Source organism: Patagioenas fasciata, chromosome 13 (genome assembly GCF_037038585.1).
Source record: "Patagioenas fasciata isolate bPatFas1 chromosome 13, bPatFas1.hap1, whole genome shotgun sequence".
In the NCBI taxonomy this organism is placed as follows: domain Eukaryota; kingdom Metazoa; phylum Chordata; class Aves; order Columbiformes; family Columbidae; genus Patagioenas; species Patagioenas fasciata.
The window spans coordinates 15,234,186-15,252,541 of NC_092532.1; the positions used below are offsets into that span (position 1 = coordinate 15,234,186).

Here is an 18,356-nt window from a genome sequence, read left to right on the forward strand (position 1 = left end):
AGGCAGCGCTGGCCATGACTTGCCGGAAGGTGGCACTCCCATCCTATGGTGCCTGTCCCCAGGTGTTCGCTGTCCCAAGAAAGGTCACCTGTGGAGGTGAGCAAGAGTTAACTTTTCCTGTGAGCTTAGGGGAAAGGACAGTGTTTAAAAGCACATGAAAAAGAAATATCTAAGAATGCAACAAGGCAGCAACTCCAAAGCAAGGTCTTATTTCCCCACGTCTCTTGCTGCCACTGAGTTTGGTGGTATGGGATTTTTTTTTGGTGTAGGGTTCTCTTTTTTTTTAAAAGTCCTGTTGTGCTCCTCTCCTGGCACCACACTGACTCTTTCCTGGCTCTGATCCTCTCCAGGAACTCTTCTGTGGCAAGTGTTGTGTTGTTAGTACCAAAATATTGAGGAAGTTGGCCGATTTCCCATTTGTTTTTTTCTAGTGGTGGCTGTAGATGGCGGCCTCTGCCACTGTGTGTTGTGGCGAGGAAAAGCTCAACTTGTTGAGCCTGCGACGGTCTCTATAAAACACCTGCTAGCCCTGCGTCTTACTGGGAGACTGCTGGTACTTCCCTGTGTTTTTTAGCCGATCATAGTAGTTTCTGACCGATAGGCACAAATTGGCTGTTAAGATCTCTGCTCCAATGCAAACAATTAACTGCTTGGCTGAGGGAATGCAGCAGTGTTCTGTAGGGCAGCGACAAACAGGTATTAAGTGTACTTGAAACAGCAAAACCCACTTCCTGAATTCAACAAGTACATATTGACTTGTGGGATGGAAGTGAGTTTTGGGTTTTTCTCAGTGATGTGCTGCCCTGCCTTTCTGTAAAGGCTTTGTTCTTTGTGTTAGGTGACGTGGTGCCATGTCCTGTTTCTCCTTCCTTCCAGTGTTGCTGTATACAGTTTAGGTAGGATCATTTATTGTGGTGTTGCTCCTGACTCTAGCCTGCTGTAGTCTGATCAGATTTTCAGTTTTAGTGTTTTTTCAGGGGGTTGGAAAGGTGTTTCTGTGTTGTGTGGGTTTTTTGGTTTTGTGTTTTCCCTTGCTTCAGCACAGTCTCTTCCCTGCTCTGGGAAGTCTGGTTTCACAGCAGCCTGACGTCAGCTGTTGTGCCCCCTGAGCCCTTGCAACAAGCTGGTGGGCAGAGAAGGGTTCGAGCTTGTGCTCAGGTGCGGGAGCTGCTGGTACCTGCAGAAGCCGAGGTCACTGTGGGAGTGAGGTCTGAGGGGCAACTGAGTCTAAATATATTTTCCAAACCTGCGATCAAGCCCATCCTCAGAGGACAGACTAGGTCATCTTTTGTCTTTACCTTACCTGTCTGCTAGGCTGGGAGCCGGGTTCTTTGTTGCCCTGAGGATGCAGCTGGGAACTTGGCTTTCGGCATGTTTTTGTGGTCACAAGACATGTTTTTGATGAGACTGCATGTACCTTTTCCCCTTGCACATGATTTTTCTTAGCTGGCACTTCCCTCTATTACCTTCTCCCTGACCCAGTCCTGCTCTACCTCTCCCCTGCACTGGATAGATCTAGTTTCTGCTGCACAACTTTTGAGTTCAAACTTCATCTTGCAGCAGTGATTTTCCTGGAGCCAAGTTGTTTCAATTGCTACTTGAGCTGAAGAGCAACAATCCTCTTCTCTGGAGTAGGAAGTTGCCTGTCTTTATTCTAAATATACTGGAGTGTTCATCCTGGCTTAACTGCAGAGGTTACAAAATAGACTACATGCTTTTGAAGTCCTTTCTAGTGGAAGAAAAAACTCCAAAGGCTATATGTTACAGGCACTTGCGTTTACTTGGGCAAATGCAACATTATGAAGGGTCTTTCCTAATGCTGCTTTAGTTAAAAGTACGTTATACTCTTTTTGATCAGTTGTTGACTCCTTGGCAGCGATGGGACTGGGAAGCAAAAATTACCGTAGCAGCTGGGGATCCTGCAATAAAAGGTTTATGAGCCTTTTCTGGCAGAGACAGTTTTGGCAGAGAAGCACAGGTTTCTGACAAACAGCTTCCCTGTTTGCAGGGAGTGCAAAGTTGAACTGATAAGCCAAGTTCTTGGAGGGATTATGCAATATTCAAAATAAGAGGCCATGTAACTAATGGTCTGGAAATGATGACAGGCTTGTGTCCTCTGGATGGTGGCATCGGAACTGCACCTGTTCTCCCGTGTACCCAAAGGATACAGATCTCAGTGGAGTTTCCCAGGACCAAGGTCTGTGCAAATAGATGGGGTTTGCATGCTTAAGTGGTGGCCATGGAAGTCATCTTTCAAAATGTTGTGATTTGGGATGTCCTCATTGGAATTGGACTCTTTCAAAGGCAGATTTCACTGTATATTATGTTGAGGACATAATTCTTTTTCCCCAGACCTCTAGTGCCTGGAGAATGCTTCATTTGGTCAGTGGATTTGAACTGGAACAGGATGTCCCTCTTCCCACTGACCAGTGCTGTTCTTCACTTGGAAGGTGTTAGCGTGATCCCTAGAAAGCACAGTAACGATGTGAAAAGCTAGCAAAACGTTCTTGGTGGCAGCAAAGATACAACAAAATGCTACTAAGGAGCTGCAGCTGTAGGCCCATGTTTCAGTAAGATAGAGAAATCTTTGATGAAACTCTGCAGGCCCAAAAAGGGGCTCTGGCATGCAAACTGAGGGTGATCAGGTGAGAACACATTGCCCCTGGATAACATCCCTATCCAAGCTGATGCTGTTTCATCCAGAGGCAGTGTGTGGACTTAGCTATCTTCTTGGATTTTGTTTAAAGCTGAATCCCTCTGGTGGTGCTGCAGCTCTCAGGAGCAGTCCTTCCGTTTCCCTCGTGTTCTTTCTCACAATCTTCCCCTTCACAGACTGAACAGTGTGTCTGTTAGAGTCATAAAACAGGGAGGGAAGGAGTATGTTAAGAGGTTATCAGTGCTTCTCTGATCAGTTTATGTGTGGTTGCAACTTTTCCAGAGGTCACCGTGTGTACAGTGCCTTCAGTTGGATGAACGTTTACTGGACACTTGTGTCCCCATGTAACACGCTTCACTTCTTGACTGAAACTGTTCTCAAGGTTTTCTGGTGCTGGACCTTAGCAGCCTTCATTTTCCTTTTACCTTTCAGTCTGTTTGCCTCACCCAGTGCTCTAGGCTGGCAAGTTCAGCCCAGAGAAGGCCTGGAGGCCAAGGGTCCTGCTTCTGAAGACTTTTTGAGGGCATCTGGGATCCTAGTGCCCTTTTCCAGATGCTGTGTGGTAGTTTGAAGTCCAGTAAATAATTCTATAGAATTTTGCCTAAATACTGCAGAGTACTTCAGTATTTACAGGCCAAGCAAATTCTTGTGTCTACCCCACGTGGTTTACTGCACGTCATGTTGGGATGATGGTTTTTCTTGCCTTCTGCTGGCAGCAGGTCTGTATGCACAGTGATGTTCTGCATGTTATCTCAGCCCAGACCACACATTCACTGAGAACTGAGGAAGAGTGTTTAGGCCATAAAACTCAAGCTTTCTTAGCTTTCAGCAGTTTTGAGGCCAATGTGAGTTTGCACAGTGCAGCGTTTTTTGTTCTTTTATATCCTTGGAATGTCTGGGGCTTTTTAGTGCTTTACATGTAAAGAAGGTAAGAAAACAGTAGATGGAAGTTTGAGGTTGCAGCTGGTGTATGTAAAAGCAGCATGATTAGATGTTTCCGGTCAATATTTAAAATGTAATTAGTGCTGAAGTCTGTTCAGCACGGCACAGAGTGCCAGGACTGGGCCTTGCATACCAGACTAGTGTTTCTCAAGCTTTGAGGTCAATCTTTGAGGCATCAGATTTAAGCAACCAGAGACTCTTGCATGATACTGCAAGGTGTTAAGAACATTCCCTTGGTGCTTCAAGGGGTTTGTTTACATCTGGAACACAGTGTCATATTCATAAAGCCTCAAAATGAAAAGTACTTCATCTAGCTTTTTTTCTCATTAGCCTTTAACACAGCTGACACTGTATGACTGCTTATATATTACAGGATGATACCACTGGAAAACTGAGGTCAGTGTCCCAGGAGACCTAGGCTCGCTAGAAGATGGTAAAAATCATGTGGACATGCAGCTAAATATAGATTAATGCTGAGAACATGCCTGGATTTGAAAGGCTGCCACAGCCTCTGTCGTTCTGTGAAGTTAAAACTCTTTGCTGTGAAATGGTCTTGTTGATCTAAGTTTAGCAGGGCACCCACTTATTGGCTGAGTGCCTTTGGTTTGTGGTGGCAACCATTAAATTCTCAACTTTTTCTTTGGCAGGTTTACGAACCTACCACTTAGGTGTGGTTTTTCTTGGTGTGACTCTAGGAAAGAGTGTGCAAAGACAGGAAGAGATCGGCACGCTTTGAGCAGGGACCGTCACGTGCTGCATCTACTCTTGCTCTTCCCTGAACTGCCAGAGCTTCAGCTGCAGACAAGGGGTGAAACTGCTCCTGGCCAGGAGCTGTTGATCTGACTTGTTCTAGTCTGGGCTGAAAAACTCATCCGAGGATTTGACTCAGTTCATCTACTGTCTATTACCTGAACAAGCCTCAGTGAGGCACTGATATCTTCTGGGTGTGCAATATCCCTCTGCTTTCTGGTTCAGGACAGCTGTACAGTTATTTCCTAATTATCGTAAAACAACACTCTAGATACAAGCATCTCAGCTGTTGGTGCTAATCTTAGTGTTGACTGCTGCTCTTTTGGGCTTTGAAGTCTGGGCACTGCTTTCCCCCATGACTGCTTACATTCAGAGCTTCAGTGAGGTGTGAGAAGTGGCTCTGCATACCAGCACCTTTGCTCAGGTCTCAAACCCAGTGGGTTGTACAGATGGGACTGTGTACTTATGCACAACCCCAAGGAAGCAGCGGTTCAACCAGCCACAAACTTTTTCCTTAGGTTACTTCCCTGCCAGCTCCTGAATATGTGAGCTGGATGAGCTGCAAGAAAGAAGCACTAGATCCTGAAGTGACTATAGTCAAAACTTCATCATAATTTAAAGTTGTCTCTAGAATTCATACTGAATGCAGAGCACTGCTCTAATCCTGCTGGAGATTTCCCTTTTTCATCCCAAAATAAACAAATGCTTCTACAGTAATCTGAGTAACCCCAATGCAGCCACATAGTGACTTCTGCCTTGCTAGCATTAGTCTGCATTAGAAGTCTAATGCTGGTTTTGAAAAGCATTAAAGTTGCCTGAGCAATGCAATACCTTAACCCACCCTGGCAAAACCCCCGAGCTGCAGCCCGGTTCTTCCCTGCCGTGCACTTGTGCATCAGCCTGCTGCGCTCTGCCCCTGCTGCTGACCCCGAGGGCTGTCCTTGTGACCTCTTGCAGGGCAGAGCAGCCGTTAAGTTACGGTTTGGCCAGGTTTTCAGAGAATCCCTGAGAAACACAGGTCGTGCAATGTTCCGTCATTAGTCATGCTTTGTGACCACTTGCAGTATTGTTTATGGTTTCTTTAGTATCCTGGAACAGAAAGCAATAAAAAAGCCAACATATCTGCTATATGACAATGACTCTTTATGATTAGATTAGATTAGGAAGTGGGGGATGGAGAAGCCCTAACTGTCTTGGGGTCGCTGCCATGCAGGGCTATGCCTGATTGCCTTCAGGTCAAGTTGTAAATGCCTCATGTGATGAGATTTCATGCGTTTTACCTGCTCCCCTGCTAAAAAAACAATATTTCCAATATTCAGCAAGCCATTGCAATCTTTCTTGCATGTCTCGTTTATCTGTGACTGTACTTAAGTAACTACAAAAGGAGGAAGGCATTCTTGTCAAAGTGTCTGTACGTGTATGTATGCTCTCCTTGATTCTGCTGGATAGCAGTCCATGGATGGCTATCCCAGAACTTCGCTTCTGGGGTCTGGCTCTCCTCTGTTTTCTCTGAGAGGTCTCTGCTGTGCCTACCTCAGACTGTTCCTCCCAAAAGCAGCAATGAGAATGATCTCTCTGACCTGTTGCTGCTGGAAAGAACATTTCCACACACACACACACCTTTTGGCATATCCTAGCCTGGCTTTGTTCTTTTTATGTGTTGCCCAGTGCATATTGTGCTGAAGTGGGTGTTGAAGGAGTGAAGATCCTGGTCCTGGTTGTCTCAGACTTGAGAAAGCTGTAAGCCAACAGCTGTCCCCTGCTGTAGATGATATTTCTATGCTTGCTGACTCTTTAATAAGAAATTCTACTCTTCTGTGAGACATTACTGATGCTTCTTGGTGTTGACTGAAATTGTATTTCTGTGAATGTGAATTTCTGGAATACACCACACTTCGGTTCAGCGGGTGACAGGAAGAGCAAGGCACGGCATAACTGTGTATGTGAGACTTGGGCTGAACATCCACACTTTTTGTGTCCATCTCCCTGTGTGGGCAGACAGCAGCTCAACACAGGAGTGTGAAATACGTTCTTGCTTGAGAGAGTTCTGCTGTGGTCTTTGTGGAGGTGACGTTGGGAGCTTGAGATAAGGTGCCATTTCACCACATAGCTAAAGCCCTGCCACCTCATGTCACTGGCTGTAGTTTATGTAGAGCCTCCATGTAGTGCTTTCTCCTCTGAACTCCTCCTGAGTGTTCCCAGTGAGCTGGTGCAGAGGTTCATCCTCACCAAGGAGCTTCTTGATCCTTCTACCTGTCTCCAGTCTTCCACCAGACCATCCTACATCCTAATCTCTTTTCTGTGCCAAGGGGGCTCCAAGTAAGACTTAGTGGTATTGCAAGTGGCCAACTATTCCTGTTTTCCAACGTGTTTCATAGTCTGGTCCTCTTGTTAGCTGCACTGATTGCTCACGAAGGTTAAAATGCTCTTGAAAGGGTCTGAACATTCATTAACCATGAAAGCTGAAATATTTGAAGCTGGTCAGAACCTAATAAGAGGTGAGGAGGATGATGACAAAAGCTATTCTATTAAACGAGTAGTTGGAAGTTCCTAGGAAAACTGCTGCCGTCGTAATAAATTGAGTTTTTTGGGCCTGGGAAGAAATACCAGTGTATCCAGGACCTCTACTATGGTATTAGTACAGCTGTGCTAACGAAGGCAGATGTGTTCTTGCTGGGAGCTGGCATGGGAAAGCAAGTGTTGCCCCTTCCACAGATGAGAAGCTTTTCCAGCTGCCCTGGCACTAGAAGACTTTCCTCATAGTCATGATTGACTGAGCTGTGGCTGGTTTTACTGTGATGAAGCAGGGACTGAGTGTAAGTGTGCTCTGGGCTTGCTTGAAGGAAACGGGAGCTCTCAGGAAGGATTAGGGACTAATGCTGGTGTCTGCCTGGCCTCGGCAGGCACAAGAAGACCTTTGTCCTGCTGCAGCTCTCTTGTTATCGTAAAGGTTTGAAATGCTGTCACAGTGGAAATGTGAATGAGAAATTTCCCTTCTGTCTTGCGCATGGTAACTCCTCCTCCTGCAGGGATGAATCCTTCTCTGACAGCAAAATTTAAGTAGTCTTGATAGGTAAAATACTCTTTCAAAATATAAGTAAAATATTCTTTCGAAAAGGCCCCCTTAGAGGCCTTGGCATTTGATCTGTAGACTGTGCATTTCCCCAGACTTCCCTGAAGGATGAAGAAACAAGGAAGTTAAGGGGTATGAATGAAATGGGGAGAGCCATGCTCTGCGCTCTGGCAGTGGAAGCCAGCTGGCTTGTCTTTCCTCAGACCATTGGTCTGAAAGCAGGGGCTTCTCACAACAAGGCTGGACTTGGGCTGCTCTCCCCAAACCTGGCTGTGGCTTTCATGCTGAGCTGGGCAGGTTGTGCATGGATGAGCTCAGTGTGACTCCAGCAAGCCAGGAGCTAAGCTGCTCTGAAGACCTGTGAACAGAAAGGGCTCCAGGCACTTTCCCTCATTTCCTTTTGTGTGGTTGACTTTGGCTAGACTCCTTCCAGGTTGCAAATACCTTGCAGAGAGCAAGATCTGTGGCAAGCTGGGACTAGGAAAGAGGTATGCTGTGTGCAATAACCGTGTTTCCTTGCCTTTTCTTTCACTGTAGACTAGGCTGAAGAATCAAATTTGGTCTGTTGTTGACTTAGTTTGGTGAGAGTGGTCCTACATATGATCTTTCCTGAAAGCTTCTGTGTTGCACTAAGCAAACTTCTGAGTTTGAGGGCAGGTGGTGGAGCTGGGCAGTGATCTGCTGTATCCTGAGTCTGACACACCTCATGGAGATGCATCTGTGTGAGGGTGCAGATGCTTGTATTTACCAGGAACCAGGTGCTTACTGCAAGGGACTTACCCTCCGTTCTCATAAACAGGCTCTTCTTGCTGTCCTGGAGATTGCAATCATCTCCATGGTGAGAGTTGCACAAACAGGAGGGAGGATAATGATCTTGTGGATTAAAGGGCAAAAGGAGGTTTCCTAGTACAAAAAGCTTGTGCTGATTGCTGTGGTTCTAGGTTGAAGGTCCCTGGAAAGGTAGGCTGCAAACACAGAAGGGCTCTCTGCAAAAATAACGGGACCTGGAGGTGCCTTACCCAGCCCTGCAGTGTGGAGGAAAAAGCAGCACCCGTTTGAGGAGCTAAGGTGTGGATTTGATCATGGATGTGCCCTTTGAGCATATTTGAGAGGTGGTAAGCCCATGTAATAAAAACTACCAAAATCTGCCTTTAGCTGGTTCTGCTTACCTGCCTTTGATGTGGTTCAAAGGGAAACAGAGTTGCACTATGTCCTCCTGGTTAGCTCAGAAATACAAAGACCAGCATCATCCCAATGCCTGTCTGACAAATGTGCAGAGTGTTGCTGTCCCTGTCTCTGCTCCAGTCCTGGTGTGCTGACCTGAACTTCCCTCTCTTCAGTACTCAGGTACATATGGGAAGCCTGAACCTCAACAGAGCTCTGGCTCCAGATGTGTGTGGCGCCTTCTGCCATTCTGGTTCAGGCCTGATCTTGTTTGCTTTGAAGCAGCTCCTGCCAAGGAGCTTCTTCAGGTCTTTTCTATCATCTGACTCTTCAGAGTTAGAGCTCTAGCAGGGAGAACAAGGGATTGTAAAATCCCAATTATCTTCTTCTTCCAGCATCTGTGTCTCTTCCCTGTGCTGCTGAGGGACATTTGCAATGGCATCTTTTGCTGACTGAAAAAACCTCATATTGCTTGATGTTTTTCAGGTTCTTGGCTTGGTTGGCTTGTGACTCAGCTTGTGGTGAAGGTACCTAAAGCAGCACTCCTGTTCTTGCCGGGGACACTTCCTCTCAGCTCCTTGTGTTTAGATGATGCTTTGGTCCCTTGCTTGGACCTTCTACTTGAAGAAGGCCACCAACCTTTCCTGTATTCCCAGTCTTCAGGCTAGCTGTGTCTCCCTTCTCTGGCTGGACTGGGAGGACTGGGAAGTGATCCTCCCCCTGTATGCAGCACTGGTGAGACCTCACCTGCAGCACTGTGCCCAGTTGTGGGATCCTCAGTGCAAGAGACATGGATATATGGATATATGAGAAGGGCCATGACGGGCATGTGCCCATGGAACTTGTGCTGAGTGCCATGGTTCCAGACTGAATGTCCTGTTACTGCGGTGCCAAAGACTGAATCTGCTAATCCTGTAAAATTTAAGTGGAGAACTTGGTTAGGGACATCATACAATGGGCTAATGCAAAAAAGTGTGTACCTTTTGATGGCAGAGGTGTGGAAAAGCTCATGTGTAGTTTTGTGAGTGTGTGAATGAAGATCATGCCAGAACTGTCAACCCTGATGTTTTTGGAAGGGAGTGGGACTGCAGAAATGTGACCCTTTCTCTGTAGTCTTGACAAGATGGAGCAGTGCTGCTGGCAACAAAGCTGAGCTCGAGTCAGGCCATCTGCAGATGCCCCTTTGCAGATGTCCTGCCATGCGGACTTTTGCATATGCTCTCTACAGAGCATGGCAGTATGAGGAGAGCAGTGGGAATACTGGAAGGACAAATATTCCCAGCTACTTGTGAGAGGGTGTGGGAAAGCTGGAACCAGGCTCCTCTTGGAGGTGCATGGGATTTGGCTGAGAGACTGATTAGATTTTAGGAAAAGGCTTTTTGTTGTTAGTGTGACCAGACACTGGAGCAGAGCCCCAGGGAGGCTGAGAGATACACATCCTTGCAAATAATTCAAAGTTCAACTGGACAAAGCCTTGAGCTGGCTGTGCTTGGAACAGGACATTGGGCTGGAGACCTCCAGAAGTCCTTTCCAATCAAATACTCTTCAGTGGTGAGTAGGAGATGCCCACGTGGTGTCATTGAGCCATAGCGTAAATCACATCTGGGACTATGCTTGACTCTCTTTTCCTTGGCTGGCATGATAAGGAGACATTAAGGAAGCAACTTTACTAATTCTTTGTGTGAAAGGCGTGTCTTTTTGGAGATGTTCACAGGGACTGAAGATGTGTGCTCATCTGGTGCCAGCTGCTATTTTTTGTATTATTTGTGTTGTGACAGGCTTCCTCTTGTATCCCTCCAGGTACAGCTACATGATCGACAATGTCATTCTGCTGATCACTGGCACCCTGCACCAGCGCTCCATCTCCGAACTGGTGCCCAAGTGTCATCCTCTGGGAAGTTTTGAGCAGATGGAAGCCGTGAACATTGCTCAGACGCCTGCGGAGCTCTACAATGCAATCCTGGTGGACACTCCCCTGGGTGAGTGGAGCCATTCAAAATACCTCTCAGCTGTGTGTAGAGCAGATATCCCTTTTTCCCCCCAGCTTGACTAGGTCTGACTAAGTCTAAGTTGTGATCCAGGAAGCCAAAGTGAGGGGCTTGGGTTCAGGTTTATGCCTGTCCTTTGCCAGTTTTTCCTCTGGAGGACCAGCTGGCTTTCTGTATGCTTCAACAAATGTCCAAACCAGGACACTGGTACTGCAGGGCATTTGGTTTGTGTGAGCCAGGCCTTGAGCTGTCAGGTCAGTCTAGGTGTGGTTAGATCTGCTCTGCTGGATATGTCTGTTTACCAGCTCTTCTGGGAATTATGACCTGAAACTAGGGAGGAAGGGGAAAGTTTGAGAGCTCTTAGACAATGTGGTCTTTTTAATTATTGTCATGGGACACATGGCAAGTGTGCTTTCTTAGTGAAGGGGTATCAGGTCCTCTGCTGGAAAGAGTCACTGAATTTCCAGCACTTGTAGTTTGGCCACTGAGTGATTTCTTGTTTTTTAGATAATTATAGAGATCTGCACATGCCCAGTCTTGTTCTGAGACTGATAAAATTAGCTCTAAATAAAGGAAAGCTCTTTACATACCAAAAGCCCCCAAACAACAGCAGGGGGTGTGGGGGGAAATCTCTGAAAGCCTTCTTAAGCTCATTGTGTAGCAGGACCCTGCACTGGGTTATCGTATCTCAGGGCTACGGGCCTTGACCAGGAGGCACGTGACACTAAGACCAAGTGTCTTATGAACAGTCAGAAAAATATGTCCTTTGAAGATAAAAGGTGTAGGAAGTGGTTCTGGGGAAAGTATGGAAGTCTTTTTGCAGCAGTAGGAGAGGTAGTCACAGGAGACTTTCTAGGTTAGCATCTGTGGGCAAAAATGTATGAGGTATGCCTGAGTCAGTGATTAATCATTCTTTTAGGGTTGCTAGAAAGAACAAAACAGTCTAAATCATCATATTGTCATTGATAGAAATAGTTGTTTTTGGAACTGAAAGTGCTTTTGCAAATGTTCTGTGTAATAATGGGACAGGTGAAGTAGTTGTCATGGGAAAATGACTTACCAGGTGGAGCCCAGCAAAGGCGGGAAAGCGTGTCTCAGGATCTGGGTTGCAAAGTAAGGCAGCAACGCAGCAGGAGAACAGAGGCTCTGCATGCAGCTGAGTTGAGCCTGCTGTAGGGGCGATGTGGGGGAAGAAAATCCTCCTCACCAGTAAGTGGGAACTTTCCCATTTTGGGAATAAGAACCAAGTATTTCAAAGACATTAGCTCTCAGAGACCTTAAAGCTTCCAGCTGCGTATGGAGTGAAAATGCCCCATTATGCTGGTGAGGTGGTTCTGAAGAATGAGGCTGGCAGTTGAGGGTCTTTGCATGTTGCATTCATGTGCTTGCACACAAGTGAGCTTTGCCTGCTTCTGCCCTAGCTAGGCTGAGTTCTTCTTCAGACCTTTGCCCTGGCCATGCCCTTGAGGCTGTGTACCATCTAGTGTGGCATTTCTTCAGCAGGAGAGTATGGGGAGTAGCTGTGTTGCCTAAACAAGCAGGCACGCAGGCTCCAGTTGTTTAACTTGCACTCTTTCCAGTGACCACACGCGAAGAAACAGCAGCTCTATCTCCTAAAAGTACTTGAATAGCTACGTGGCTTGGTAGGAATGCCTAACCCCAAATGGCTTTCATAGGTTAGCAGGGCAAAATAAGACTTGCCGTTAGCCTAATTTGGGATATTGGAAGGCCAAGAACTGAAATAGCTGTGTTCTCATTCCTCTGCTACTCTGAAGTAGCCACTGCTTAGCTATCCAGGCTAGCCAGTGAGTCCTGCAGTGAAAACCAGTCCTGGCACACTCTGTTTGCGTTTTTGCCAACCGTAGGGAGCAGTGCTCCTCCAGCTACGTGGCATTGGTCCCTGATGCTTTTGCAAAGAAACCTCTGTGGGGGTTAACCCCTGTTGGGGGCTCTCTAGACCCCCAGTGTGGCTGCTGTCCATGCCATGGAGCTTGTGCTGTAAAAGGGGTGCATGCCGAAGGTGTGAGCCCACATCGTACACGGTCTGTCACACAGAGCAGAGCACTGGGCAGTTCTTAGTGTGAGTGCAGTGTCCTTTACCCACAGCTGGACTGCGTAAGCTGGGAAAGATCATATTTCTCTATGCAGCAAATTCAGCAAAGTTGGTTGCTGAGTGAGAGTTGAAGAAGTCATAAAAGTCTCGTCAATGGATTTTATTGTGCTCTTGCTCACAAATGAGTGATACAACAGCATTATGTTACACTAGATCTACAAGACTAGTCTTTATCTGCAGCTTGCAGTACCCTGTGTTAAGTATGAATTCTGTGTTCTTTAAGTGGCAATGACTTCTCACACTCCCTCCCAGAGATACTCTAGCAAAGTACGTAGGGCTGAGCACTCTACCAAAAAACAGTAGTTCATCGTGTCTCCAGGATGCTTACCTCCCACCTCTTGTGAGGACTTTTATTTCTCTAGCTGAAAATGGGGCTGATAGACCTGAGCAGGGGAAACAGCTCCTGACTCTAAACGTGGGGTGTCGTGGGCTGTAGGAGCTGTGGTGTCCCCATGCCTCCTTAATACAGCTGAAATGTTGGAGAAGAAAGGAGAAGCACCAGCTTCCTCGGGACTCACAAGGTACTGTGTTGCAGATGCTCAAGCGCTGATGCCATGCTGTAGCGGACAATTTGGAAGCTCTCTTGTCACCTCTGAGTGCTTGCATCTGGGAGCAGTTTGGGTTTTGCTTATTTTTAAAGGCAGGCTGCTCTGGCACTGATGCTGGGGGGTAGAGCTGAGAATTTCTGCTGAGAATAGGCTGTTAAGCAAACCATAGCACTAAAGAGTGAAGAAAGATTTTTCATGTGAGAGCCCCAAAAATGACTGTGGCCTTGGGGAGCCATGGTGGAGCCTGAGGTTTGGAGTCGTGGTAATTTGGTGGCTACTGAAGATAAGGGCCAGTCCTGGGAGGGACAAACAACATAGGGCGTGCTTCTGCCTGGTATTGTTGAGGACTCTGGAAGGTGCTGGGCATGGGTCTGGTTAAGGCAACACTAACTCTGTGGCTTTGTTTCAGCTGCTTTCTTCCAAGACTGCATATCTGAACAGGACCTGGATGAAATGAACATTGAAATAATTCGAAACACGCTGTATAAGGTAAATGAGTCTCTGGGGAGGGAAAGAGACGTTAACTTCCCTGTTTATTTCTAATGTGACTACAGCTCTCTCTCAGGTCAGGAACTCCAACCTGTACTGGCTTCCTTCAACCAAAGACAGGGGAGTATTTTTTCTCTTGGAGTAGACGTAAAAATAAGTTTGCTCCCTCTCTCTTTTTCACCTGGTGTAGTGATAGAGTAAACATGATAAAGAACAAGTTGTATGAATTGGAAAGTGAAATTGTAGTGGCTCTCAGACGGGCCTGGCATCCAATCACCCAGCTCTGCAGAGTCAGGGCACCAGAATGAGGCAAAGTGGGGTTGTTTGTTTTTTTTGAGCTGTCAAGAAACTGTGCAAGAGATTTTGCAGAGGTTCTGCCTTTGAATAAATTTCCGCAGGCAGGAGGAGGCTACTCCTTAACCACATGAGTTAAGGTGTGTGGTTAACTGCAGTCAAAGGGCTGAAGTGGCAAGGTCTTAAACTTGGTTGAAGGACTTCCACAGGCTTGGCTCTCTGTCTTGGGCTCTTTCAGAAGAGCCTCCAACAGTCTTCTCAAGCCTTCAGTGGCTGTGGTTGGGGTTTGATGCTTGTAGTAGAGCAATGTAAAAGGTGCAGCCAACGTGGAGGAGTCTGGCAGGCTGGGGAAAGTTTGGCAGAAGGATATGGAGGGGCTATAAGGATCTCCTTGTCCTGAGCCTGCATGGGGAGCTGTTTTGTCCTCTGCAGGGCTGGTCTGGTTTTAGCTGGCAGTATCAAAGCGTCTTTATGTGCAGGCTGTGGCTATCGCTCCATCTCAACTCTCCGGATGAAGGGTGGGATGCAGATTGTATCTGCCAACCTTGTTTTGGCTGGTCACAGCCAGCCTGCAGTGAGTGTGACCTCTGCTTCCCAAGAAAGTGTGTTTTCTCCTGTTTGGAGAGGCATAGAACAGGTCAGGCGTGAAGGGAAGAAGGCAGAGGGAGGTGAGGAGGAGCTGTGTGTTGGCAGTTGAGCCCAGCTGCATGTGACCTCTGGCATGTACTGGGCTTTTGCTGTAAGGGGGGAGGTCTGCCTGCCTGTATAAACACCCATACCCTTACAGGGTGCAGACCTCTGTGGTGGGGGAAGGTGGGGAGCAGAATAAGCACAGGGAGAGCAGTTTGGGGGATGCTGTCATCTTGGGTCCCAGCTGTCACATCCTTTCCCATGTCCCTTTTGAGGCCTGATACTGCTTTGCATTCTGCTCTTCCTACCCCCAAATTGAAGCAGAGATACCTGGGATGTCTTGGCATGTGCTGGGACTGGTTCTTGCTAAAGAGCAGCCCCTGGGGAGCACAGGGGCTCTGTCAGCAACAAATCACGGGGCTGCATGAATGTAAAAGGTAACTGCTGCTTATAGACTCTCACTTGAATCCACCTCTCTCCCCAGGGACTGGAAAGTTTTTAATAAGGTGCAAATGGTCTTCATAGGCAAATGAGGGAAATAAAATCAGGTCTGAGATCTGGGCAGTGCTGCTCTGAGGAACACAGCCAGCGGGTGCCCGGGATGGACGCCTGTGTCCAGGGGCGGTTGGTGTGGGAGGGAGATGTGCTACCTGCCAAACCTGCTGGAGGTGTTTTGAAGGAATCTGTGGGCATGTAGACAGAAAGTTTGAGCAGAATTCACAGGAAGAAAGCAATTACAAAAGTTTCTTGTAAGCAGTGACAAGCGATTAGGTTCTCAAATGGAAATATGGTTAAGATGGGGAGCAGAGGTTAAAAGTAAGCAGACAGCTCTTAGTCTAGAGGGCAGATGGCAGTGGAGTCCTGCAACGGAGGCGTGCTGGCATTGTTATCTTGAGTGCTTACTCCCTTTTTTCCACGTCTTTAATGGATATGTTGAAGTGAAGCTGACTGACTGTTGGCCTTTGCTGGCGACCTTCTTCTAGGAACCAGCTGAAGGAGCTTTGTGACTGGACAGTAAAATAAATCAGGCAAATGAATTGTGGAGAAGCAAAGAAGCAAGGATTTCCTTGTTCCTTTCTATTACTAACTGAAATCTTGGGTTATGATTGACCTAAGCAAGTGTCTCTACCAGTCAATCTATTCTGAAGAGTAGGAAAGAAGAGAATTGCAGATATGACTGTGCTGCTGCATACATCTGTAGTGTTTATCCTGAACAGTCTCATTCCTCTACTCTCTCATGTCTGAATACGAGCAGCAGAGCAGGAGAAGTTGCTAAGGAGGACAAGTGTAGAGGTTTGGGTACAATGACTTCTGTATGCGAAACTACAAAAATGGTTGGGATCCTGCACTTGGAAGAGGAGTGAATCTGGGCTGTGGTGGTAACTGCAGAAAGTGTTGGAAAAGTCAACCTGGATGGACAGGCTACAGGTGTCCCTTTAGGCTGGATGTGGCAGACAAATGGGGCTAGTGGGAAACAGAGGGTAAAAGTGTGGATTCATGGCCGTAAAAGTCCATTAAGGATTATTAAATGCAAAGACACCACCATTTCTGGGGTGAGGGTTTCAGAACACTGGACAGTTTCTGTAAATTGCTGGCATCTGCAGAGGGGTCCATAGGGGAGGGTACCATGGTGGCTGTTTTACAGTCTGTGTTTCCATAGTGTCAGTGATACTGGACCCTCATCGAGTGCTGGATATTTGTTTTCACCTGGTTTTACTTATAAAACCTTAGGTTTATGTGTGAACTCTGAGAACAGTGGAGGTAGTGACTGAACCTCTTATCCAGGTTCCCTCTTCTGTCAGCCTCAGGCAGAGTCTTTTATCCATGTCCTTGTTCCTGTGGTGACTCTGCAGACTGATGCTCTGTGCTCTCCTGCACTTGAACGGTGGCAAGTGCTGGAGATGATGTGTCTTTGTGTGATGCTCACCCAGCAGAGTCCTCTTGCACTACGTGGTAACAAATATTTACAGAACACAGTAATCCAGGTGCTTTCCCTGTGCGGAGGCTGAGGGTGTCCAGCACGTGCATTCTTGGTGCGTTTCCAGTCCTACAGTTGTTGTAACAAAGCAGAGATTTGTGATGTTTCAGTATCATTTTATTCCATCCCTTTTAAGTCATTCTGGTTGCAGCTCTCTGTCCAGGGAGGTGTTTTATCACATGATGACTTCTTCTGAGAATATTTTTGCTGAACAGCACTTTTAGCCATGCACAGCCTTCATAGGTTCCCCCTGGGAGATACAGTCATCTACCAGCTGGATTACAGTACATCTCCACAAAGGATTACATTTCCTGGAGGCAGCATAGCTATGCCTAGCCTTGTATGTTTTCTGCAGTGCTCCACTTGGGATGGAGACCAGGTGGCTGCAGTGTGAAAAGAGAGTTGCAGAGAATGGCCGGTTTCCTTCGCAGATGTCCTGTCTCATCTCTTGACTCTGCTTACACAGCGGTACTTTCTGAGCTTAGGTCTTGCAGCTATAGTTGTGTGGCTTGGCATGTTTTTGGAGGCTAGACTGAGGTCAGGAAACCACGTGAGACTTCAGTAAATACTTTGCAGTTAGACAACTCAAAGGAGCAAAATAAGCTTTAACCTTGCTGGCTGGGGATCTTGCCTGCAGTAAACTCATGCAGTCCCTTGAACAAACCCAGCCACAATCCTCCGTGTCTCCAGCTCCTGGGGAAGTGCTGTCTATTGTGTGGGCTTGCCATCTGAGTTCACCTGGGGTGAGAGCATCCATGCTGTGTTACAAAGTGTCTGGGAACATCCCTGCTTGCTGGCTGTCTGCTGAACAGCCCTCTGGGGCAATAGATGAAGCGGTGTAGATGAGTGTTCATCTGCCCTCTCTCTTCCAGGCTTACCTGGAATCTTTCTACAAGTTCTGCAAGTCGCTGGGAGGTACCACAGCAGATGCCATGTGCCCAATTCTGGAGGTAGGTCTGGAAATGCCTGTAGCTGGTTGGTGTTACAGTGATATTCATTGCTCTGTGCTCAGGCCAGCTCGCCTGCCAGCACAAAGGATGCTCAAGATATTCTTCAGCATCCCCATGTACATTCTCCCTGCTCACTGGAAGACCTAGGGAAATGGTGCCTGCACATGGCTGTGGACAGGATTGGTTCCCCAGTCCTGTTCTTGCCAGATGCTGACACATCTGTTGCCTTTGTGGCAACATCTTCATCCTCTGAGATGGCTAATGAGCAGGAGAACAACAAGAGCCGTTCAGTGCATGGCCTCTCTCTGTGCCAAGGCTAGCTGTGGGGTGTGCAGGGCTCGGGGGCAGTAGGTGAGAGACTCCTTGACCTGGGCTGAGCTCTGCTCAGTGATTTGGCTTGTGCCTGGGCTGGGGATTTCCTTACCTGACTGCTCCCCAGGCATCAGCTACTGGGCCTACTGGGAGCCTGCACATGTAGCCTGCCCTGGCTGAGCACTGGAGAGCTGTCCCAGGCAGTTTGCTTGCGCTGCACTCTGACATGGCTCTCTTTAGAGCAGTGTCAGTACCTGCTGGCCTCCGGAAAATATCACAGAATCACAGAGTGGCCGGGGTTGGAAGGGACCTCTGGAGATCATCTAGTCCAACCCACCTGCTAAAGCAGGTTCACCAGAGCGGGTCACACAGGATCGCATCCAGGTGGGTTTTGAATGTCTTCAGAGAAGGAGACTCCACAACCCAGCTGGGCAGCCTGTGCCAGTGCTCTATCAGATGCTGCATCCCA

The 18,356-nt window shown here is 47.4% G+C and overlaps 1 protein-coding gene across 1 annotated transcript in view; it reads left to right on the top strand.

Moving 5' to 3' along the window:
* Positions 1-18,356, top strand: part of ATP6V0D1 (ATPase H+ transporting V0 subunit d1) — a 33,770-nt gene that overhangs the window by 12,348 nt on the left and 3,066 nt on the right. The window contains exons 3-5 of the mRNA XM_065848085.2: positions 10,386-10,564; positions 13,644-13,723; positions 17,498-17,575. Coding sequence (XP_065704157.1) covers positions 10,386-10,564; positions 13,644-13,723; positions 17,498-17,575 — 337 coding nt within the window. The remainder of the gene's footprint in view (positions 1-10,385; positions 10,565-13,643; positions 13,724-17,497; positions 17,576-18,356) is intronic.